The 24,754-nt window shown below is 42.9% G+C and overlaps 1 protein-coding gene across 2 annotated transcripts in view; it reads right to left on the reverse strand.

The window, feature by feature from the left end:
• The window catches only part of KREMEN1 (kringle containing transmembrane protein 1), a 64,469-nt gene that overhangs the window by 35,915 nt on the left and 3,800 nt on the right, over positions 1–24,754 (reverse strand). Inside the window, exons 2-5 of one of the 2 annotated variants that reach the window (XM_060310370.1) lie at positions 10,190–10,352; positions 8,503–8,530; positions 6,848–6,885; positions 5,235–5,326 (exon numbers count right to left, since the gene is read on the reverse strand). In XM_060310370.1, coding sequence (XP_060166353.1) covers positions 5,235–5,326; positions 6,848–6,885; positions 8,503–8,530; positions 10,190–10,352 — 321 coding nt within the window. The remainder of the gene's footprint in view (positions 1–5,234; positions 5,327–6,847; positions 6,886–8,502; positions 8,531–10,189; positions 10,353–24,754) is intronic. The other variant, XM_030860732.2, reaches the window with a different exon arrangement.

Below are 24,754 nucleotides of genomic sequence, written 5' to 3' on the forward strand. Positions count from 1 at the left end.
CATACTATCAGAATTTCAAACTCTAATTCCCAAACAATCCACGAAGAAAAATTCTCAAGAATGACCTCAACAGTAGCCTGGATCCATCTCAAGGTTCCCGCTTTTAAGGAAATAAAGGAAATGGGGCTGTTCTCAAGTACTGGACAGAAATGGCACTGGTCTTGCCATTAGGAGTCCTAGATTCAAATCCTATTTGGCTCAGAGGGTAATCCTCATCAAATCACTTAACCACTCCAGCTTCATTTTCTCATCTGACCAAGGGGAGCAGGCGGGAGAGGACATACCACCTGCTTCATAGAATTGTTGAAAAGGTTAATAAGATAATGTGAATATAAGTGCTGTACACGTACTAGGTACTCAATAATAACTGAAATAAAAGCTAAAATGTTTAAAAATCAGTGCTGACATTAAAATGCAGAAAGTGCTGACAAAAACGAAACATTTTCTATAATTGAGAGACTGCTCTGACCACTACTACCAAAGTGCCCTTGGCTTTTTACTCAAAGTCTGAACTTTAAAAACTCAGTCTGAACTTTAAAACTTGAAGTCTGAACTTGAAAAACTCTTATTAGGGATCACAATCGGAAGGTTTCAAATCCTGTTTTGGGGGTTGCACTTTTGTAAGGAACAACAAATCTGTTTTAACAAAGTCAGGGTATCATTTAAATAAAAGGAAATTGAGTCAGTGAGACTGACCGAAGTTCCCATATGGCAGAGGTGCCATTGCTGGCATCCTCTTAGGCTGGTCTGGGAGAATATGATACAATCACTACAGAACTTCTCACGGATTAGGAGGGAGAAACCTCACCCCATATCCCTAATACAGAGGCTTAAGAAGTTATGGAGAAATGTTTCCTTCTGACCCTCCACACTCCCCTCAGCCTCATCACTATCTTCTTGGGTCAAGTCTGTACCCAGAACATTATCTGGCCCCATCTAATTCTTCTCGGACCTCATCTCCTGTCCTTCCTTCTTAAAACTGATATCTCAGCAACACTGATTTTGCTTGGGAATTCATGTGTGCGTGTGTGTGTATACGCATGTAAACTGTTTCCTTTGCCCAACCCTAACACCTAGAACCTGGCTGCTTGAAGTGTGGTCCTGCAGTGCCAGCATCCCAGGGGTGTGTTAGAAATGCAGAGTCCCAGATCTGTCCCAGAACTACTGAATCAGAATCTGCACTTTAATAAGATCCTTGGTGATGGTATGTACCTTACAGTGGGAGAAGCCCTGAACTAAGACCCCACTCCTTCCAGAAGCCCTCTGACAAAGAGCAGGCCTGCCACCCACCGTGCCAGGGCAGATGCCCCCCTTTAGTGCTCCCATCCTTTTGCTCATCTCACTTATTACAGAGTATCTCACATTTGCTGATCTGTTTATATGTCGGCCTTCAGTCCTAAACTAGGGGCTCCCTACAGGCTGCAGATCATGCCACCCTGTGTCCTCTACTTTGTACAAGGTCTGGTATATGGTTAGAGCTTAAATAATGTCATTTGTCACAGCTAATGACTTCTAAAGTCCTTGTGATTTTAAACTCTAATAACTAATTTTAAATAACTAACTCTAATAACTAATAGTTTTAATAACTTTAAATAACTAATAGTTTTAATAAGTTTAATAACTAAAACTTTAATAACTAACCTTAATAAATAACTCAAATACCTGTGAGTTATATTTAAAAAGTACTACAATTTAGCTTAGTCATGTTACACATTTGAATCCAGATACTTTGAATGTATTTACACATTCACTTTTAAATTTTTTAAACGTTATAAAATTTTTTAATATTACAAAAATTATTTTTATAATTGAAACTTTCAAGTATACACAAAAGTAGGAAAGAATATGAGGCCCTTACCCAGCATCAACAAATAGCCACTTTTAAAAAACCATTCTTGGGCTTCCCTAGTGGCACAATGGTTGAGAGTCCACCTGCCGATGCAGGGGACATGGGTTCGTGCCCCGGTCCGGGAAGATCCCACATGCTGCGGAGCGGCTGGGCCCGTGAGCCATGGCCGCTGAGCCTGTGTGTCCGGAGCCTGTGCTCCGCAACGGGAGAGGCCACAACAGTGAGAGGCCCGCATACCGCAAAATAAAAAAAAAAAAAGGACTCTCTGTATATGTAAACGACCATGCCATTATTGTACCTAATAAAATTAAGAGTGATTTCTTAATATAATCTAATACTCAGCCTGTATTCAAATTTCCCTATTTCAAAGATGAATTTTTATAGTTGAGTTTGTAGAAATGAGGTGAATATTTAACAGCAAACCAAAAATAGCTCTCGGAGCCAACATGATAAATATCTCATGCCTGTGGCCTCAGGCCCTAATCAGGTATGTGAAAAAAATTATATCTGCCTTTAAGTGCCATTTGCAGGTTCTGCTCCCCCTCAACTAGATTACTTACTTTAAAAAACTGTACAAAACTTTTATAAGAATCTATAGGTAAAAGAACAAAACAAAAGCCATGCTAAGCATTACACAGCATGTCCCTCAAAAGCAATAAAATAAAGAGGAATTGGACTGGTGAGGATGATTATTTAACAACAGACAGATGCGCAAGGGGTGGACATTAAGCCAAATGATTTCTCCCTCAGTAGCCAAACCAATAGGACTTAGAGATTTAGAAGGCGGGACACAGAGGAGTGGTAAACTTGATGCTGTTGGAATTTCCTTTTAAAAATCTGTATTTCTTCTCTCTGCAATAAGAACGAGGTTTCTGAGAAACATACTGGCAGAAGCAGTTTAAACAGCAAATCCAATTACCTCAGAGTTGTTCTCCTTTTAACAGTAAGTTCTGATCCATGTTCCGTAGGTCAAGAGCACAGTTCAAATCTCTCTTTGCCCCCTTCTGAATCAGGCTTGTCTTTGCCTCCCTGCTCCTTTTAGCTCTCTACGTAACAGAAATTCCGGTCTCCACACAATGGCCCACCATTCAACCACACTCAGCTTTGTCCCTAAACATTCACTCCCCCTGGCTCCTGCTGGGTCTGTTATATTCAGATATGAACTTTCCAGGAATCTGATCATGTCACAGGCCTTTTCCTGTATGACAAGTTCAATGCTAATCATGAATAGCAGGCTTCACACAGAGGGTTAGCATTATTCATGATGACTCCACATCCAGAAATAGGGCAAAACTGACCTAAAATAGGCAGGCTGGATCTCAGTTGAGTCCACCAGGCAATTACCAAGGTCTCTTGCTGCAAACAGCACAGAAGTTTTTCTCAACTTTGTTAATCTGACACATTAGAAGCACAATGTCCTTCCAGACTCAAGGTCTGAGGCTCAGCTTCATGGGAAGCACTGGTGCCCTCAGGGTGAACAGAAGGGTTTTCCGAAGAACCAAAGCCAGACACTGCTCATTCCTCCCACACCCCCAAACCAGGGGCTCCCCAGTTCTCATTCCCAACTTCTGTATGTCTCCCTACCCTGATCATTTCAAGACTGGCTTTAGAAGCTTTGAGAGAGTTACCAAAGGGCCTTAAGAAAAATAATATTTAATTTTTCTCTTTGGGGACAGTGAGGCACATCTGACAAATATTACAGATTAGAGGGAAATTTAGGTGGTTCATACTGTTTTGCTATAATTCTCTCCTCTGGAACTTAGTCTCAGTGACCACATGAGTCCACTCCCATTGGCCCAAATTATATTTTATAAATGCGAGTTGAGGATTATCTTTCCAAATAAAAGCGACCGGATTGAAATCCCCTCTTCGCCATTCCTGAGAGAATGACATAGGCTGGTACTAAAAGACTATCTTTGTGTAGAACTAATGGACCAAGGAAAATCTGCTTTCCTCTCCCCCTGCCCCTTCCTTTTTTACATAACTAGAGCCAAATGAGATGTTTTTCACTTTAAAAATTTGATTAAGCAGCCTGGGCAAAAGCCTAGTCTTCTGGTCTTTACTGTTTTCTCAATTTGGGGGACTGAATCAAGGTATATCAGGTTGGAAGGATAGCAAAGTGAGGGTCTGACTGCCAGACAGTCGTGACATGTGGAAGTTTAGTTCATGAAAGGTGAGCACTGGTCCCCTTGAGGCAGAATTCAGACCGCTGTGGTCGGCAGGAGGGAGAGGGTCGCGGGTCCCACATGGACCTCCATACCCTCTCCACACACACCCTCCTGCCCTGAGGACTGGGAGAGGAGGCAGGGCAAGGGGTAGGTTTAAATCATAAGGAAAAAGAAAAAAAAACAGGTAGAATTATTATGAATGAGCTGTCCTTTTCTTCAGCTCTAGGACCTGAAAAACCTTGTTCCTCTGGCATATTTAAGAAGATATTATAAACACTGCATTAGTAAACGCCTTACAGTGCCATGTTTGATTTTGGTTCCTGTACTCTAAATCTTCCCACAACAGTTTCCACCTTGTTTTAAAGTATCCTTCTAAGATCCCCTGCCACATCACATATTCCCTGAGGGTCAGGGTATCTTTCTGCCTTTGTACCTTACAGATAATAAACACTGAATACGGGAATGAATGAATGAACCAGTTAGAAAACAGGTCTTGTGCTAAAGAAAGAAGAAAGTGGGTTTTCCAGTAGTAGAGAGTGACAAGTTGTGAGTTATCATAAAATAACAATAGAACATATTTATGCTAATGTGAGGAAAGGGACTATCACATTGGCTTTGGAGGGTATCTAATTAGATATTTACTGAACACCATTTTTCAGGAGACATATCACATCAAATCTAAATAGTAAGCAGTATCATAACTTAGTTTTACTGTCTATAAAGGGCTATTCATTCATTGTAAAAAAAAAATTTTTTTTTTGGCAGCACCATGTGGCCTGAGAGATCTTAGTTCCCCAACTAGGGACTGAACCTGGGCCCCAGCAGTGAGAGTGCTGAGCCCTAACCACTGGACCGCCAGGGAATTCCCTCATTCTAAAAAATTAATTCCCCAAAGTGCAAGGTACTTTTTTTTTTCTGGACTGCTACTGAGCTGGTGCCATCTCTATTCAAGAAAGAATCAGCATGAGGAAATCAAGCAGAAGCAGAAATTGTGGTTGGGCTTATCCATCAAGGGAATGGGTCCTGAGAGAACCTGAGAGTCCCGTTTCTGAAAAGCCTCCATAAGAGAAGTGAAAATCCTCAGCCCAGGTGGCTCCTCCTTTCACCTGCTTCAGGAAATCCACCTGCCTGCACTACCTGCCCCCGGCAGTGGCCTCCACTCTGCACGCCTAGTGCTCAGCGTCCCGAAACCTGCCATGGGTGCATTAGAGCCTTACTCTGGCAGGCGGGAATCTCACAGTACTTCCAGTAGACACCATCCTCGTGCTCCGCCACGTAGCACCAGGGGCTCACATCACCGTCTGGGTTTCTGTGGAGGGAAAAGGACACACCTGGTAACACTCCCATTGTTTTAAGTCAACTGGCTCATTGCTTTTCAGTTTTACCAAATGCCCCTCACCAAAAACAAACAAACAAAAAACAAAAAAACACTTCAGCTTCTGTGTTGTTTCTAATAATTCGTATAGATTTTAATGCCACCTCTTATGAAGAAGAAAAAAGTGGTAATACTACAAGAACAAAGCTATCCACTCCAACAGAAACTTCAGAGTTTGAGGGTGGGGGTAGGGAGTGAGTAAAGGTGAAATATGTTTACACAAATTCACTGCAGTGTAACTGGGACAATTAACCACTGAACAGATGATGCCAAACAGCACTGGCACCTTAACCATGAACACGGTGGTCCCATGGCTGGGAGAACACAGGTGCGCGCAAAACTACAGATAAGAATACGAATGGAGCAGGGACTACCCTGGTGGCACAGTGGTTAAGAATCCACCTGCCGTGGAGAAAAGGGAACCCTCCTGCACTGTTGGTGGGAATGTAAATTGATACAACCACTATGGAGAACAGTATGGAGGTTCCTTAAAAAACTAAAAATAGAATTACCATATGACCCAGCAATCCCACTACTGGGCATATACCCAGAGAAAACCATAATTCAGAAAGACACATGCACCCCAAGGTTCACTGCAGCACTATTTACAATAGCCAGGTCATGGAAACAACCTAAATGCCCATCGACAGACGAATAGATAAAGAAGATGTAGTAAATATATACAATGGAATATTACTCAGCCATTAAAAGGAACGAAACTAGGTCATTTGTAGAGACGTGGATGGACCTAGAGACTGTCATACAGAGTGAAGTTAATTCAGAAAGAGAAAAACAAATATCGTATATTAATGCATATATATGGAATCTAGAAAAATGGTACAGATGAACTGGTTTGCAAGGCAGAAATTGAGACACAGGTGTAGAGAACAAACGTATGGACACCAAGTGGGGAAAGTGGGGGGGGGCATGGTGGTGGTGGGATGAATTGGGAGATTGGGGTTGATATATATACACTAATATGTATAAAATAGCTAACTAATAAGAACCTGCTGTATAAAAATTAAAAAAATTAAATTAAATTAAAAAAGAATCCACCTGCCAATGCAGGGGACACAGGTTTGAGCCCTGGTCTGGGAAGATCCCACGTGCCATGCAGCAACTAAGCCCTGCACCACAACTACTGAGCTTGTGCTCTAGACCCCGTGAGCCACAACTACTGAGTCACATGCCACAACTACTGAAGCCCGTGCACCTAGAACCCGTGCTCTGCAACAAGAGAAGCCACTGCAATGAGAAGCCCATGCACCGCAATGAAGAGCAGCCCCTGCTCGCCGCAACTAGAGAAAGCCCACACGCAGCAATGAAGGCCCAATGCAGCCAAAATAAATAAATAAATTTTTAAAAATATAATAATAATGTGAATGGAGTGAACGGTCAGGATGGAAACTTGGTGATTAGAGTCAAAGGCCCTGAAGATACGCAAACCCCCTTTACTTGGCAATTTCTCCTTTAGTGCTATATTCTAAGGAAATCTTTACTTACAAAGATGTTCACCACAGCATTTTCATAATGCAAAAAAGATAGAAACAACAATTAAGGATTGGTTAAACAAATATGTCCATATAAGGGAATACTAGGCAGCTGGTAAAAATGTGGTGTAGAGACACATTTATTAATATGGAAAGATATTCACAATGTCTTGTTAGGTTTTTTTAAAAAGGCAGCTCTAAAACATGATGGATGACAACAATCCCATTTTTGAAAAGATATATTTAAGGAAGGATATGCACCAGACTTTGAAAGTATTTATCACTGGATGATGGGACTACTGGTAATTTTAATTTTTTTCTTTTCCAATTCTCTTTATTTTCTCATTTCTTCTACAATGAACACTGTGTAATTTTTAAGCAATAAAGTAAAATTCACATCATGTAGTCTGCACTGACAAGCTTTCACCAGGATCAGGCCAGTCAACTCATGTTTGATAGAAATGGGTCCTATTTCCACGTCAAAACACTAACTTCTCAGGGAATTCTGAAAAAAACGATGCCAAAGAGTTTCACTCAGAACATACAGTCCTATAATCCTGGTACCAACTTCTGATATGGCAATAATAATTGCAAAAGACTTATTCCACATTTCTAAATGAGTGGCTTGGAATAAATGCCTTTAAGGTCTTTTCAACTCAGAGATGCCACGACAATAATGGGCAGCACTGCTGAAATAGAGCAAAAGATGGCAGGGGTTACTGGACACACAGAAAAGCCTCGCCTCTCCTCGCTGCTTTTCAAGCTCCTTTTATTTGGACTCAGAACACTGGAAACCTGACACTCCGGTTAGGCCGGAAATGGGCATAAAGACCCTGCAGCCGGAGCTCTGGAGCAGCCCCTATCAGGCCTGGGAGGGATCAGCCTATTGTGTGGCCCAGAAGATAAGCTGCCCTGAAGCACAAAGGGTCCTTTTATTTTTTTTGTGCCCAAAGGCAGGTACCAGTGCCAACCCTGCTGTCCTGGCCTCTCTGCCTCCCCCCAGTCCAGATACGTGGAGCCAGAGAAGTGCGTCCCCATCACTGGCCATCTCGCAGACATCTCAACTGGGATGGGTCTGGAAACATCGCATAAGACAAACATGGTGTCGGATGTCAGCTGAGAAATCAAAGTCGGAGAATTTGTACAAAGCCCTTCTTTAAACAGTTTCACTGTCATTTTCCTCCCTCTATTCAGTGTTCAGCTTTGATGTAGTATTTGGTAAAGGCTTTCGAAAACAACTGTTTGTCATCAATGTCAAAACCATTCTGAAAAGCATCGGAATAGGTTAAAAAAAAAAAGAACAAGCAAATTCATCTTTGACTCTGCTGCAGTGCTAAAACGAAAGGCCCCAGCTCTCTGATGTGATAATAATCGACAATTTCAGTATCCCTTTTTCTGAAGGATAAACTGTTAGTTCAGGTCTGGTACATTCCATCAAATCAAAGGAGAGGACCGCAGCCAGCCAAGGCTCAGGAGGAAGGTGGTCCCCTGGCTCTCAGTGTTTTCTTAATGGATATTTACTGGTGCATTTCTGAGAGCCTAGTGGTAAACTGGGTACTAATCTATAAGAAAAGATTTTCTTGTCAGATAAATAAACTTCATTGGAAATTTAAAATTTACCTTAAAATCAGGAGCACGTCTGAGAAGGCTTGCTTGATAGAAGGCAACAGAATAACAGAATAATATAATAGAATAAACCAACAGCCTAATACCAAGGGACACTTTAGAACAATAAGATAAGTAACTATGTAAAAATAAAAAACAAACACTGGTTTCTCTTCCTAAATACTCTTCCCAACCCAAGCCAACTATTCCCATGAATAGGAAAACTAGGGGAAGAAAATAAGCCAGAAGTGGAGTGGGGTTAATTTTTTTAATTATGCAAGAAAAAAATGAATGAACATGTATAACTTTGAAAATAAAACATCAAAGAATTCTTTAATGAGCATGTGTAATGTTAACAATAAAATACAAATGATAGCGAAATGTGAAATAGCATATATACAAATTGTTACCTCTGGGAAGTAGGCCTTGTTGGAGAGGATTTGGGAGGAAAGAGGTACAATGGGGACTTTTATTTAAACAATATATATATCTGTTGTGTTGGAGAATTTTTTTCTGGAAAAACTTTTAATACTTTTATAACAAACAAATAATACAGTGTAACATATAAAATATAGCAATCAAATAACAAACTAAAAAATAGTGCAATAGCAACAATGGGGGAATGACCAGTTGGTACACATTAGAACCAAGGTGAAGCAAAGAGCTGAAGGCACAGGGATAAAGATAACATGGACTACAGGCCTTGAGACTTCAAGAAAAGCACAAGGGTCCTAGGGTGTTAGCAAAGGTACCTGGAGAGGGCAGTAGGTAAACACTGTGGCCCATGCAATGCAGGTATAAATATGTTGTCTCAGCTGGGTCAACAGTGCCATGGTTGAGATTCCAACATTCTGGTAGCACTGGGGGCACAGTGTGTAGCTCAAAGAGTAGCTTGGTGATCATTTTTCCCTGTCCCAATGGCTCAAGAGGCTGCCTTTGCACCTGTCCTATTAATAATTAAATTCAACACATGGCTGACCCAGGAGTCATGTTACCAGGATCCTGGGTATAAATAGCTAAAACGTAGCTATAACCAAGGGTGCTCTGGTCCCTACTGACCAGTGATTCTCAACTTGTTTTGGATCACAGAAAACTTTGAGAATCTGATCAAAGCCATGGATCATCTCTCCAATCACAAGTACATGCTTGAAGCACCATGGGTCTCAGCCCCTGCGAGGGTCAGACAGGAGGTGAAAGAGCAAAGGAACACCTTAGTCTGTTGAAAAGAAGGAAACAGCACAAATCTGATGGCTACAGCTGCTCCCAGAGCAAGGTGGTACTGGGCTGGCAGGAGGTGGTACAACGCAGGGAGGGCAGCTTCCTTTGCTCAGAAGCAGAGGGAGGTTTGGGTCACAGATGGTGCTCTGCTTGCCCATGACATTCACAGCAGCTTAAGAAGCTGCGCTGTTTGTGCACTGTCTTCTGGGACAACTAAGAAAACCCTCTCAGAGAGACATGAAGCTATCAGACAGGAAAGCAGAGCTCTGAAAACCAGTATCAAAGCAACCCAAGTTGAAAAGAGTGGGTAGATTGTGTGTGTGCGTGCGCAGTTTTGGGAGAAAGATTTTTAAAACAGTAACAAGAAAGGCCTTGTGAGTTGGGCAAAAGAAGACAAAGAAGCCCTCCCTGTTGTGAGTAAGGCCAGAAGAAATGGGAAGAGGAGACCAGAGATTTTTTTAAGTACTGTGAAACCCCATCTTACCTGCAGTAATTATGCTCGCCCAGGCCCCCCTCCCCGTTGGGGTATTTCAGAGTGTTGTATGGATGCTGGAAAGTCTCGTTCCAGAACAGACATGGCTTCCCGCCTTGCAGTGCTGTCCAGTTCTGTGTTCCCCTATAATCTGCACCGTTGGCTGTGAAACATTCTAGGAGAAAGAAAAGACAGAGCAAACTAATTTTCTGGCAACATCTATAGCTTCCTCCCTCTCTGCTTGATGTTTTATTTGTTTTGTTTGGACCAAGCTAGAAATGGATAGTGTCTTGCTGATCCTGGACACAGTGGATTTAACATTGGTAGGGCTGAGGAAATCTGAAACGAGGTACCCTCCAAATGCTAGGCTCATCTTGGCACTCGCTTGTCTACAGACACTAGGACATTTTCCCCTGAAGTATACAGATCCCAACTAGGATATAAACAGGGAGCTGAACGGTAATGAAGCCTATGGAGTGAACCGGGAAACCCCCAAATCTGGGAAGAGTTGGTAACAGCCATCCGTGAGGAACTCTGGGTGCTCGGAGGGGGTCACTGCTCTCGCCAGCATCTCTGTGTGGTAACTAGAACCAGGTCACCAGCTGTAACTGAGCTCTCCCCTACAGTCTGAAAGGCTGCACTGACACTTGGATTTAATAAGACCATCAGATACAGCAAAGTTTTGGAATCCCAATCACACGAGTCTGGGAATGACTCACATTCCCCGGTAATGAAGAACAGTCCTCCCCACGCTGTTTGAGATAGAGGTGCCACAAAACAGACAGTCAACAGGAGGGAACAGGGGCTGAGTTGGCATTTTCTCTCACCTCTTTCTGAAATTCGTTCCTACAGGACACATTCAACATGGTCTGAGGTCCGTTTAATAAAATGACAAAATCCTTGCAGGTGCAGCAATGTGCTTCTAAAATCTGCCTCTCAGGGACATCCCTGGTGGTGCAGTGGTTAAGAATCCGCCTGCCAATGCAGGGGACACGGGTTCGAGCCCTGGTCTGGGAAGATCCCACATGCCGCGGAGCAACTAAGTCCGTGCGCCACAACTACTGAGCCTGCGCTCTAGAGCCCGCGCGCTGCAACTACTGAGTCCACATGCTGCAACTACTGAAGCCCGCATGCCTAAAGCCCATGCTCCACAACAAGAGAAGCCACCGCAGTGAGAAGCCCACGCACTGCAACGAAGAGCAGCCCCTGCTCGCCACAACTAGAGAAAGCCCGCGCATAGCAACGAAGACCCAATGCAGCCAAATCAAATCAAATCAGATCAAATCAAATTAAATCTGCCTCTCAGACTTTGGGGGGATGGGAACTTTAGCTGAGAGGATTTCCCCCCACATGTTGCATGCATTAAATTCACAGAGGTTCATGAGAAAGGCACAGTACAAAGAGCAATTTTTAAAAATTAGCTTAGTTGAAACAGATAGAAGCACTTCAAACACTTTTTAAAGATGTATCACTAGGAACCTGACAATCTGGGGGAGTTACATTAACATTCTTAGCTTTATTTCTTTCCCTCTCCTGGCATGTGCTGACCCACGACTTCCGGTATGAAGGACTCTCACTGCCGGCTCCTGCTGCAGTGCATGTGCCTCCTCTGGCCTAAGCATGTGCACAACACAAGCACATCTATATTCTGAAAGATATTCCTTTTACTATTTGAAATCTACCTGCTAACCATCTCTCTTTCTGTACCCCCTTCCTCTCCCTATCTGGGCCCTGCGTTTCATCTGGAACAGCCCAGTTTTATGGACAGCCAAAATAACCTGGACTCCCAGGCTGCAAAGGACACCCTAGCACTTTATCGTGCCTGGTGTGACATTTACATGTTATGAGAAGTGCAACTCATCATGTTCCAAGACAACCGAACCCTCCACCAAGAGTCTGCATAAATAAAAAAGTTCAAAGGTAATTGAAGGAGGCAGCTCGGTACAGCAGAAAATACACTGAACCAAGAGCCTAAGCCCTGGCTTCTTGTCCTGGACCTGCTGCTGACCAGTTGTGCAACCTTGGACGAATCACCACAGTCTGCATCACCGCTGATGTTTACAGAGTGTTCTACCGTGTGCCAAGCTCTGTGCTAAGTGCTTTACAACAACTCACCACCAACCCAGTGGGGAGGTCCCTTAATACTCCCATTTCACAGATGAGGCACCTGGGGCACTCGATCACACTCTATACTGCCTCCGACAGAACACTTCGGCATCATCCTTGCTTTCCCCATGCTCTTCCTCACCCCCATTTCTGCTCATCAGCAAGTCCTGTTGACTTTCTTCGAATATGTTCCCTGAAACCCCCCTCTCCTCTCCATCTTGGGTGCTGCCACCTTCTTCCTGTTCACCATCGGAGGACAATACGGTCCTGTTCAGGTCTCACAGCTTCGACTTTCGTGCTCCCGCAATGCATTCTCTGCACAGGGCTCAAAGTGCCCAGGAAAACGTGAGCACTGGGAACAAAACCCAAAGCCGTCATCCTTGTCTGTGAAGCCCCCTCGATGTGGCCCCAGGCCCTCCCTCCACCGGGCCCGAGCTCTTCCCCTCATCACGTGCTGTGCTCCAGCCACACTCGTCTGCTTTTAATTCTGTAAACACACCACGCTATTTCCTGCCCGAAACGTTCTTTCCCTAATACTTCCCATCACAGACTAAATATTACCTCCTCAGAAAACCCTTACCCACCATCTCCACTCCTGTTTTTCTGCCCTTCATTTTCTTGCTTCATAGCATTTATTATCACTAGGAATATATATGATCTGCTAGAGAGAAAGAAAGAGGGAGAGCGAGACTCACGTGTGCGCATGTGTGTGTGTGTGCGTGTGTGTGTGTACCACACCAGAGCCCTACCCAATCCCAAGGTTAGAGTGGGATCTGGGAACCTATATTTCTAGAAAGCTGCTCAGGTGATGATTCTAAGAACATCAAGCCAATCTTTGCTAATTGCTAGAATTTTAATTGCTATGTGTTAATACATCTTTTTCTCCTATCAAAAGTGGTTGAGGGTGGCTTGGGAGCCAGAAATGCTGGCCGACCACTGGAAGGCACTGGAAAGCCTTAGTAATAGACAGCAACCTGCAGGGCAGTGGGGTCGGTGTTCCCAGAGACTCAGATGACTTGATTTGTAACACAAAAGAATGTGGTAGCCATCCACACAAGTGTCAGCCCTCAGGAATGGAGTGAGGTGGCATCTGAGACAGGGAATGGGTAAGAGCAAGCCTGTTTGCTTTAGTCTATTCCTCCTAGACCCAGTCTTATTCTTAGCTATGCTAGGGAAATGGAGGCAGTGTTACCAGATTTGACAATTATTTTTTTAACAGACTTGTCCAGTGCATGTCAATTTTGGGGGGGAAAAAAAAACAAACTTGAACGTTCTGGATTAAAGTTATGTGTGCATCTTGATTTCATCAGAATACTGGGGTGTGCACTAGGTAATGAGGACCCTGCCTCCCTTGTTTCCTACCACTATGAAACTGGCCTAAGCTCTGGCTAGACAAGCAAGGAGTGGATTAAACCAATAAAAAATAAAATATCACATGGCTGGTTGTAATATTTATGCATTCAGTGAAAGAGAACAAGCAAAGGTGATAAATCTAATGTCTACGATATTATTCATTAATTCAACAAATATTTACTCAACACTATGTGTCTGGCACTGTTCACAGCACTGGGACAGCAGTGGTGAACACTCTGTGTTCCTAGAGCGCACATGCTCACAGGGCTTCACGCTCATAATACACCAATCAAAATTAACACTAGCCAGTGAGAAGTGCTACAAGGGAAAATGGAGTTAGGGGACGGAGATGGAAGGGTGGGGGTTCTCTTTTAGAAGAAGTGGGTCAGGAAAGGCCTGGAAAGGAGACGAGGAGAGGACGAGGGGAGATGTGGACAAGGGGAGGAAGCGAACAACGGAAAGGACACGGGAAGGGCATTCCAGGCAGAGGGCACAGCCAGTGCAAAACCTCCGCAAGCAGCAATGTGCTGGGGAAGGCTTGGGGAACTGTGAGGCAGCTCCTCTGATCCGACCAGGTAGGGTGAGTGCAGGGGAGGGTGGTGGGAAATGAAGAGGAGGAGGAGGCAGGCAAGGCCAGGACATGTAAAGTCTTGAGGGTCGTATAAATTAGATTTTGGCTTTTGTTCTAAGAGTTACAGGACGTCATTGGAGGGCTCTGAGCAGAGAAATGACACGATCTGACTTATCTTTTAGTAGAACTGTAGCTGCTGGGTGGAGGAAGAGCTGTGTAGAGACAGCTAGGCACTCAGCAGGGAAACCAGTTAGGTGCCTACTTGCAGAAGGATGAGCTGGAAAGAAGGATGGCTTGGGCCAGGCTGGTAGCTGAAGGATAGGAAGAAGTGCCCGGATTCCAGATGTATTTTGAAGGTAGAACCAAAAGTATTTGCTGGGGTCCCAGAGAGAGAGGAATTAGGTACAACACCAAGCAGCTGGATAAGCAGTGTTGCCATTTACTACGATGGGGATGACCCAAGAGGCACAGAATATCTTGGGGTGGAATCAAGGCTTTGGTTTTGGATAGGAAAATTGGATGGAGATACACAGTAAGCAGACGGCTAGATGAGCCTAGAGTTGAGGAAAGAAGCCAAGGCTAGATCCAGAGTGTGGAGGTAACAGCACTTGTGTGGAGAGAGAAGACATCTGGGGCTGAGCCCTGGGGCCCTGCAATGTTTCAGGCCTGGAAAGAGAAGGGCCCAGCAGTGATGTGCAGCCTGGGAGGTGGGAGAAAAGCATGTGGGTCTCAGAAGGTAAGGGAGAAGGTGTTTTGAGAAGAGAGGAATAAGAAGCTGTGAAAGCACTTTTATTTCCTCCCTGTCTTCTCCAGTTGGAACCCATTCCATTCATCTCTGCTGGACCTTCCTCTCCATCAGAAATCTTTTGCTTTGGGGATTGAATGAAAACAGCCATTAAGTTAGATACAAGTCTGACAAAAACTTAGTAAATACAGAAGAAAACTCCTTAATAAAAACTTCCAAGGCTGGCATCAAAGCACTCGGAATTAATTCTACTTTTCTAAGCTGGCGATTCCTTATCTTTTTCTCCAGCACCAAAACCTTCCAAAATATGGCATATGGCATTTATTTTTAAAAACTGGAGATGCGGGCTTCCCTGGTGGTGCAGTGGTTAAGAATCCGCATGCCACAGAGTAAATAAGCCCGTGCGCCACAACTACTGAGTCTGCGCTCTAGAACCCATGAGCCACAACTGCTGAGCCCACAGGTCTAGAGCCCGTGCTCTGCAACAAGAGAAGCCACCGCAATGAGAAGCCCGCGCATGGCAACAAAGAGTAGCCCCCGCTTTCCGCAACTAGAGAAAGCCCGCGCCCAGCAATGAAGACCCAACGCAGCCAAAAATAAATAAATAAATTTATTTTTTAAAAAAAACCTGGAGATGCTACTTTCATTGAAATTCTCTGGAGATATATGGAATCACATTAGGGTATACAAATCTTGGGTGAGAATCTCTGCGCAAATGGTTTTGTGCAGACCAACTGTTTTCTGCAGGACCTGCTGCTGCATGAAGGCCTGGAGGTCATCCCCATGGTAGGAAGATCTGAGGACAAAGACCATGTCTGGGTGAAAGTTCAATACTCCCCATTGCTAATAAAGGCAAGCTTGAGTTTTCTCTCATAAAACTATTATTGTTTATTATGTTTGGAATTCAGAAGGGTCGGTATAAAGACTGATTGACTTGATGGCATATATATTCAAAACTTTGATATTTATCCCTCAAATTCTATAGGCTCTCATACTCGCATGCTGTATGTAACATTATTTGAAGATTTCAGTTGATTTAGAGGCATGACCTGTAGAGGACCTAGAAATATTCCCAGATACATTTTCCACAATACAATTCCCAAAGTCTGTCTACCTAGTGATTTAATGGGCAGTTATCAGGCTACCATCAGGATAGGAAAAATATATATGGTTTGAACCCTATGTTGAATCCCAGCATTCAGTGGATAAAAAGTAAGGAAAAAAAGGTACGTTTTTCTTAATCAACATTTAAACTGTGGGATGAAACACATCTTTGTTTATATATGCTACTGAAGTCACATAATTCAATATCTGTACTTATTATAAGTGAAGAAAATGCCAAGTTAAGAGAACCAGGCAATTTAACTCCTGACAGGTTGCACGTGCACTGCATTTTTAAAGTTCATATTTAAAACTATAATGATGTGTTTTAAAATAATCAAAACTTGACATATATGAGATGGTGGTAGGAAAGCAAAAGACATTCTATTCCTTGATAACATTTAATAAAGTTGAAGAATAAGTTCTCAATGAAGCTCTATAACTAGGTCATTCCTAACTACACTGTTTGCCTGAAACCACACTATTGAGGTTTTTCTCATATTGAGTCTTGAATTTTCCTGGTTTTCTGGTAGCTAATTACTAGTTAGATCTCTATTATATGATGTTTGTGAGAGTCACTGTTTTTAATCCATCAAAGCTGACTTTCTGTTCCATGTAGGACCACTCAGCATCTCTATTGATCCTATGTTGGAAGAATCTGGCTGGTTTTAGCCCAGTTTGAAATTAACATGAATCAATAAGCATTAAATTGAATTATGGCATCTTAAAATAAGAAGGCAGAAACATTTTCCAGTGGGAACATCTGTTCTTTTAAAGACATCTATAAAATTTGGTAGGTGGGTAGATTATAGAAATACAAGGCTTAGTTGAAAAAGCTCCGTTTAATATACAGAGGGCAACACAAGAGTGTCGTCAGATGTTTGCACAACACACCTGATGCTCTGTTGGGTTTCCAGTACAGACTGGTGTCCAGTGGGAACTCATGGGTAGGTCTTCAAAGCCTATGGTCCCTGGCAAAATCGCCTTTTGCTCTCAGACACTCCAAAGCACTTCAGGAATGCTTATTTCAGTTATGTGGAACCCCACGGTAAAGAGGCACGTGGCCTTGGGAAGGCAGGGGTTCCCAGACTTTCCCATCCTAACACAGCTGAGCCTGTGAGAAGACACTGTGCATCTTTAACGCCGATGGCTCCCCAAGGGAAGAGATTCCCATGATTACATGGAGGCAGGCGATCAGGTCTAGATCACCTAGATTACTTAGAGAGACGGTAGGAGGGAGGGGCCTTCTAAGCACATGGTACATATTGAGAATCACTGGAAGAAAGGGGAAATGACACCAGACGAGTAGCTGACACTGCAGGGTTTGAAGAAATCACCTGGATTTGGGGCTCCATTTCTTCACTGGTGAAACAAGGGGACTTGAGACAGGTGGTCTCAATATCCCTTCACACTAAACTCTAATTTCAAGATTCTAACAAAATAGAACTGAGGCTCAAAAGTCTGAGGGAGTGTGACAGGAAAGGACTGATGGCTAAAATCTCTCCCAGGCTTAAAATTCTCTAATTCTACCTATTTCTCTAATGGAAGTGAGAATTCTATGGAAAAAAATAACTCACCTTTATGTGGGCCCTCCTTCTGAAGAGGCATTTAAGCACTCTTTTTGTTTAGAAGAAACTACATCTTCAACAAATAAATTTCAAGAAAAAAAAAGAAAAAGAGGAGAAACCTCTAGGTTAATAGAGACTCAAAAGTCACATCACCTAACTGTACCTGGCTTCGGTCCTGGTTTGAACGGTAAAAACACCGATGAGACAACCAGGGATATCTGAAAACTGATTACTGACTGGATATTTGATGATATTAAGAAATTACTGCTAAAATTTTAGTTGTGATAATGGTAGTGGTACTGCTACTATGTTTGTTTTTTTTAAATATTTATTCATTTATTTAAGTTGCGCCAGATCTTAGTTGTGGCACGTGGGATCTTCGTTGCAGCATGTGGGATCTTTTTTTTTTTTAGCTGCGGTGTGTGGACTTCGTAGTTGTGGCACACGGACTCTTACTTGCAGCATGCATGCTGGATCTAGTTCTCCGAGCAGGGATCAAACCCAGCGCCCCACCCCCCGAACCCCCCCCCCCCCCCCGCCCCGCATTGGGAGCATGGAGTCTTACCCAGTGGACCACCAGGGAAGTCTCTGTTGCTATGTTTTTGAAAAGAGTTCTTATCCTTTAGGGATACATACTGAAATATTTACAGATAAGATGATATGATATCTGAGATTTGTTAAGAAATAATCTAGTTGGGGGGATGAAAGAGGTAGAGATGAAATACTTTGGCCTTGGTTTATGATTGTGGAAGCTGGGAGATGGATACACATGACTTCCTTACACTTTTATTTTTGAATATGTTCTAAATCTCCCAAAGCAAAATTTTTTGAAAGGACATCTTGAAAATACTTACTAACATGTTGTTTTACAATTAATCTACCTTAGTTTCTTTTCAAGAACGATAAACAAACTCAATCAGCCATAAATTCAGTCATCTAAAATCAAGACAGACATTCACCTACCATGTTCTTAGACTATGTATTCACAGTTCAAATGACCAGAGGACAAAGTACTTTTGTACTTTTGCCCAAAGTAGAATTACCACAAAAATAATCACTGCAATTATTTATCAGTAGCTTTTCCATTAAAATATCTTTTAGATCTTCCTTTTCATTCATGGGAACAATGTCAGAAGAAAAGGCCATACCTCTCAAAGTTATTTTAACTAAAGAATTCATACTTTTGGAAGGAGACCTGAGGTCTTCTATTTGAATCTCCAGTTTATTCATCTCTATTAACAGATAAATACTTAATTAAAAGACTATTTTAAGAAAAACTGAACATATCATAAGTAACAGACAACAGGTTTAAATCCAGAAGACCCACGAAAACACTTCAGAGAGGGGTCCTTATTATTTGCTGTATAAAAATTGGAAAAATAGATAATTCTTGAGGCAGAGCAGGCCCAGAATGCAGTGCTGCTTGGGTACCACTCCTCCCATCTGGCTCTCATCTTGAATATGCTCCACTCCTACCCAGGCAGGACCCACTGGAAAGCATGCTGTGGCTGTCACTGTGAAGGACATGTGTTTTTGCTAGGAAGAGTCACCATGAACATGCAGTAGTGCTTGAGGAACTTACATTCATCATTTAGGATATTATATACAAGTACAATCATCAAACTGAAGACCAGGAGATAGTTCTTAAGAAAGAATGACCATTAACCTATCAACATCTAGCTCTGTAACATATACAGAGAGATTAGGCCAAGCCTCAGTGAAAGCATGGACTCACTAAGTTAGAAGTTACTAGCTCAGCAGAACTCTACGAAAAACATTTCATTAATTAACCATGGGCTTTACTGCCAATACCAACAGAACATATTCTATCATGGTGTGGTGATGGCACCTCTCTCGGTGTAATGTTTGAGTATAAATGGATCTACTTTAGATGTTTATTTATAAATATCCTCTTCAATCTTGAAATAAAATTTCACACTAGAGTTTTCACATAAGGAAACGGGAAGCACAATAAGATGTTTTAAAGCTCAAAGTCCAGTTCTCTGATGGACAATAACTTAGTACATTATAAATCAACTCTAAAGGAAACAAAAAAGACAAAAGATGGAGAACTATTTGAAAGCTCAGGGTCTAGAGGAGAGAGCACTATACTCCTATGGAAACCAGAGGCTCTAAAACAAGTCCCACAGCACCTGCTGCCCCAGCTCTTCTAAGATTTGATCAGCTTGATCTATAATTGCTCAAGAAGCACCTGGCCCTGCTTCCACTAGCCCGCAAGTTTCTTCACTCATCTTTGTATTCTCAGCAACTACAGAACAAACAGAACGTGCCTGGCAAACTTTTGTTGAATGAGGGAATCAGGTGTATGGAGGGCTAAGGGGAAAAACCCATGACAGACATGTTCAGAGTGCCCTGGTTTCCTCACCAATTTGTGCCTCCAGGCTAGCTATCACGCCCTACCTAGCAATGACCTGGGAGAAGTTCCAGAAAAGCTCATATAAATCAAGTATTTGAAAATCAAATGCTTGCTATTTAAACCAGGGGAGTCTGCTATTTAAATGGAATCCACGGTAGAGCTACTTGTAATAGGGAATAAGCAACCCCCTTTGTAATGAACACTCATGTTGATACTGAGTTTGCTTTCAATGGGAGACACCTGGCTCAAATCTACACCTTGCCTCACCATCACTTGAGCAACACTATTTCACGCTGTCTGAAGCTCTCAGTCAGACTAAAAAGGAGATAAAATAAACTGTTATAATCCAGCTTTTGCACAACTTTCATCAGTATTGCCTGTACCCTATTTTTAATTTCAGAGGGCAAGAAAGTTCCCCAATAATGGAGCCCTGGAGGGCAGCCAATGCTCCATGGAAGCCAGGCTCTGGGCTATTCAGCTTCCCTTGGTTGACGTGGGATGGGCAAGTAATACAACAGTCCTTGAATGGGGAGCTAGCTGACTGCCAGGTAGACAGCGTATCTCTAGAGAACATCTTTAAAGTAAAACCCGAAGCAACAAAATTGTCATCTTCTAAGAACCGGTACAGGGATGAGTCCTAGTCAGAGATGCTGGGCATACAGTAGGCATTTGATAAGCGTTTGTTAGTTGGTCCCAAGATAAAAATATGACTCAAGTGACAAGTTTCAGAAGTTCTGGCCATGGAGACAGCTTGAGGCAGAAGGAAAGTGTCAGTGTAGCACTGACTTACAAACAAGAACAGGCGTTGCTGTCACCTCTAGTCACCCAGAACAATAAGGGCAGATGGTGGCCAACAGACTGATTTGCTAGTCAAAGGTTTAAAGTTTCATGTAATGTTTCATGGATCTAGAGTAGGGTTGTCAGATTTAGCAAATGAAAGTACAGAATGCCCAGTTACATTTGAATTTCATATAAACAACGAATGATTTTTAAAGTATTCCCAAATATTGCATGAGACAAACACAAAAAATTACTGTTTATCTGAAATTCAAATTTAATTGAGTGTCCTGTATTTAATCTGGCACTCTTACTCTAGAGAAAGTGGAAACATACGGTGACCCACAGACCTTACTCCATTAAGATTTCTGAAACACTGTTCACGGAAATGCTTAAGGAGTTTAGATATGGACAATGAAGAATCTATTTTCTTAAGAGTGAAAAAAGATGTTGATCAGAGTTGCCTACTCCGAGGCCACAGTGAAGGGAAGGATAAGAGAATAATATAATTAGGACACGGTTTCTCGACCTCAGCGCTACTGACGTTTCAGGTTGGATAATTCTGGGGGGGAAGGGGGCCGCTGTCCTGTGCACTCCAGGATCGTAAGCAGCATCCCTGGCCTCTCTACCTGCTAGATGCCAGTAGCACATCCCTCCCCACCACACAGTGAGTTGTGACAAGCAAAAATGTCTCCAGATATTGCCAAGTGTCCCTTGGGGGCAAAAAATCTCCTCTAGTTGAAACCACTGACTTAGAAGAAATGGTCAAATAAACAGAAAGTGTCATATCCATTAACCAACCGGTGGTCATACAACAAAAGATTCTTCTCAAGGGAGAAATTTTCAGCTCACCCCGGGGCTGCCTCGGGATGAGAGGGCTAGTCATTTCAGCTAAGACAATCAGAAACCCTTCATCCGCCAGAAGCACTACAGAAGAATCTTTGGTAAGCCAAGCTGATGAAGCTCTGCATGGCAGTACACACATCACAGCAAGCAGGGCATCGAACCCAGCCTTTGAAGATGTTCCTTTTAAGTTAACCTCCCTTCCAACTAAACTTTTTCCAAATCTCTTCCTGCCATTTGGAAGTTGAGTGATTCTCAGCTGAAAAGGACTGTATATACGAGGTGCAGATGGCAGCAGTTACGGCCCTCACCAGATGCTGCAGTCTCTAATTTGATTGAAAGGATATAATTAGACAACAGAAACACTTTAATGAAAGAGCAAAACATGGAGGGAGGGAAGGATTGAAGGCCCTTAACTGATGCCAAAACACCCACCAGTAATAGAGGCTTTGAGTCTGGGGAAAAGGAAGGGGAAAGCCCCTTAAAAGGACAGTCCCCATCCTGTTTATTTCCCCATAGACATAGGAATAGGGATTTTATTATTGTAGATTTCCACTGTATTTTATGTGGGAACAATCTGATTAAAACCAGAAGAAGTCTTTGGAAGAACATCAAAGAAAAACAAATATGGCTTCTGTGGTCATTATTAAAAATATTTTTACCAGCCCAATAATTTTCTTTGAAGATGAATTTTTATAGATTGAACAGCAGCAAGTAATTTACATACTGTGATGACACTGGTTAACAATCCCTACTGTTCTAGAACTACTTGGTCGCCATGTTTTCATCCAACTTTAGGACACCAAGGAACATGGACAGCCATTTAACATTTCTGTTTAAAAGATATAAACTCTAACTCTGTTTAGAGTTAGTCCTATAAGTCAATGCCACAACTGTTTTGTATCATCTTTAAAAGTTGCCTATGCTGTTTTTATTATTTCCGAGCTTTCAAACTTTGAGTGTGAATATACTGCTCTGGTTCTAACCAAGAATCTAACCAAACTGAAAGAAATCCAGCCCTCAAAGTCTGAAGTTGCTAATGTGGTATGACACTGGGGTTTGGAAGCCTCCTCAGCCCACTAGAAGCAGGGCCCCGCCCTCGTGGTAAATTGAACAATAAAAGTTTAATGCTTTGGCTACTTGCCAGGGATTAAATCAGTGGCAAGAAAACTAGAAGCTGGGCCCAGCAGAGGGGCAGCCCCGAGAGGGTACTGTTATTAAGTACCCTCTCATAACTGCAGGAGGGAGAGGCAGCCTTGCGTGAGGTGGCCTCAAATCTTTTGTCTGTAAAGTACTTCCTAGCCCCCAACCTCATTCCTCTTCAAACCGTTGCAAGTCCAGAAGAGGGAGGTGTTTACCTAGAAAGAGGATTAAAAGGGGGATGGAAGGAATTTCCTTAGAGGATGAGAAGGCAGGTTTCTGTGGAGTGGCTATTTTTGAGGAGTGTGGACACCCTTCTAATGTTTCTACAACGGCCTCCATCCTTTCCCTGTTTAATCCGAATCCAGGATAATGTCCCAGAGGTGACGTCTGGGGAAGAAGCACTGCCATCTTGAGAGAATGACACTGAAGACAACAGAGGGGGAAAAAACAGAGTGACCTCAGGCTCCTCTCCTAGACTAATGCTTCCGGGTTCCACCTGGATACTCAAGGTCAAAATGAATGTGGAAGAATGTCAGTCACCGTCTTCACCCATTCACTGTGAGCCAGACAGAAACTAACCTGCCAGGTGACAAAAGGGGGCTTGAGGAGACCTCACCTCAAAACCTGCACAGGTAGTTTGCTAAGGAACACATTCACTTCCTCCTCTGTTATCCTTATTCAGGAGGCAAAAACTAAGAAAAAACTACAGATCCAAACTTGCGGCCTCTCCCAAGTGTTTTGCATTAACTGTTCCACAGTACAAACACAATGAATTTGGTATGTTTGAGTGTTTCATTTTGTTTTTTCGAAAATGTTTTAATTAAAACAAAATAATCATCCATGCTAAGCACACTGTTGTTTTTTAAAGGCCACTTTAAAAATGACAATAGAACCATTCAACTGTTTAGGAAAGTGACAGAAGTTTTCTTTTTTTTTTCTTTTCTTTTTTTTTTTTTAAATGTCTCAGGGCTGGTGCCACCTGCTGCCTGGGCTTTCCTCTGAGAAACAAATCTCTCAACAGTTTGATCCAAGCAACATCTGCATAGCTGAACAAACAATGCGCTGGTTCCGAGAAAGGCTCTATTTTCTTTATGTAGTGCACACTGAACCATACTGAATTACTTTTTTTTTTTTTTTGCGGTACTTGGGCCTCTCACTGTTGTGGCCTCTCCCGTTGCGGAGCACAGGCTCCGGACGCGCAGGCTCAGCGGCCATGGCTCACGGGCCCAGCCGCTCCGCGGCACGTGGGATCTTCTTGGACCGGGGCACGAACCCGTGTCCCCTGCATCGGCAGGCGGACTCAACCACCGCGCCACCAGGGAAGCCCCTGAATTTCTTTTTAAAGTATTTTTTAAAGTCTTATTAAAGATCTAAATGTATGTGTATGAAATTTCCGTCCCTTGATATGTTTTTTTTTAATTGTGGTAAAATATACCTAACACAAAATTTACCTTTTTAACCATTTCTCCCATGCCTCTTAAAGTTAGTTTATAGTAAAAGGTAAAAGGTTCATTTAGCAAGCCTCCTTGTCACTTTTCCAGACCAGTGAACACTGCAAAAAATCAACACATATGGACCTAGAGCAGGACTTGGTCAAGTCCAGCCTGCAGGCCAACTCTGGCCCACTGCCTGTTTTTGTATGGCCCATGAGCTAAAAATGCTTTTTAAACTTTTAAACGGTTGAAAACAACCAAAAGAACAGTATTTTGTGACATATAAAAATCACATTAGACTTCCCTGGTGGTTAAGAATCCACCTGCCAATGGAGGGGACATGGGTTCGAGCCCTGGTCCGGGAAGATCCCACATGCCGCGGAGCAACTAAGCCCGTGTGCCACAACTACTCAGTCTGCACTCTAGAGCCTGCAAGCCACAACTACTGAGCCCACGTGCCACAACTACTGAAGCCCGCACGCCTACAGCCCGTGCTCCGCAATTAGAGAAGCCACCGCAATGAGAAGCCCGGACACCACAACAAAGAGTTGCCCCCACTC

This window comes from Globicephala melas, chromosome 13 (genome assembly GCF_963455315.2).
Source record: "Globicephala melas chromosome 13, mGloMel1.2, whole genome shotgun sequence".
In the NCBI taxonomy this organism is placed as follows: Eukaryota; Metazoa; Chordata; class Mammalia; order Artiodactyla; family Delphinidae; genus Globicephala; species Globicephala melas.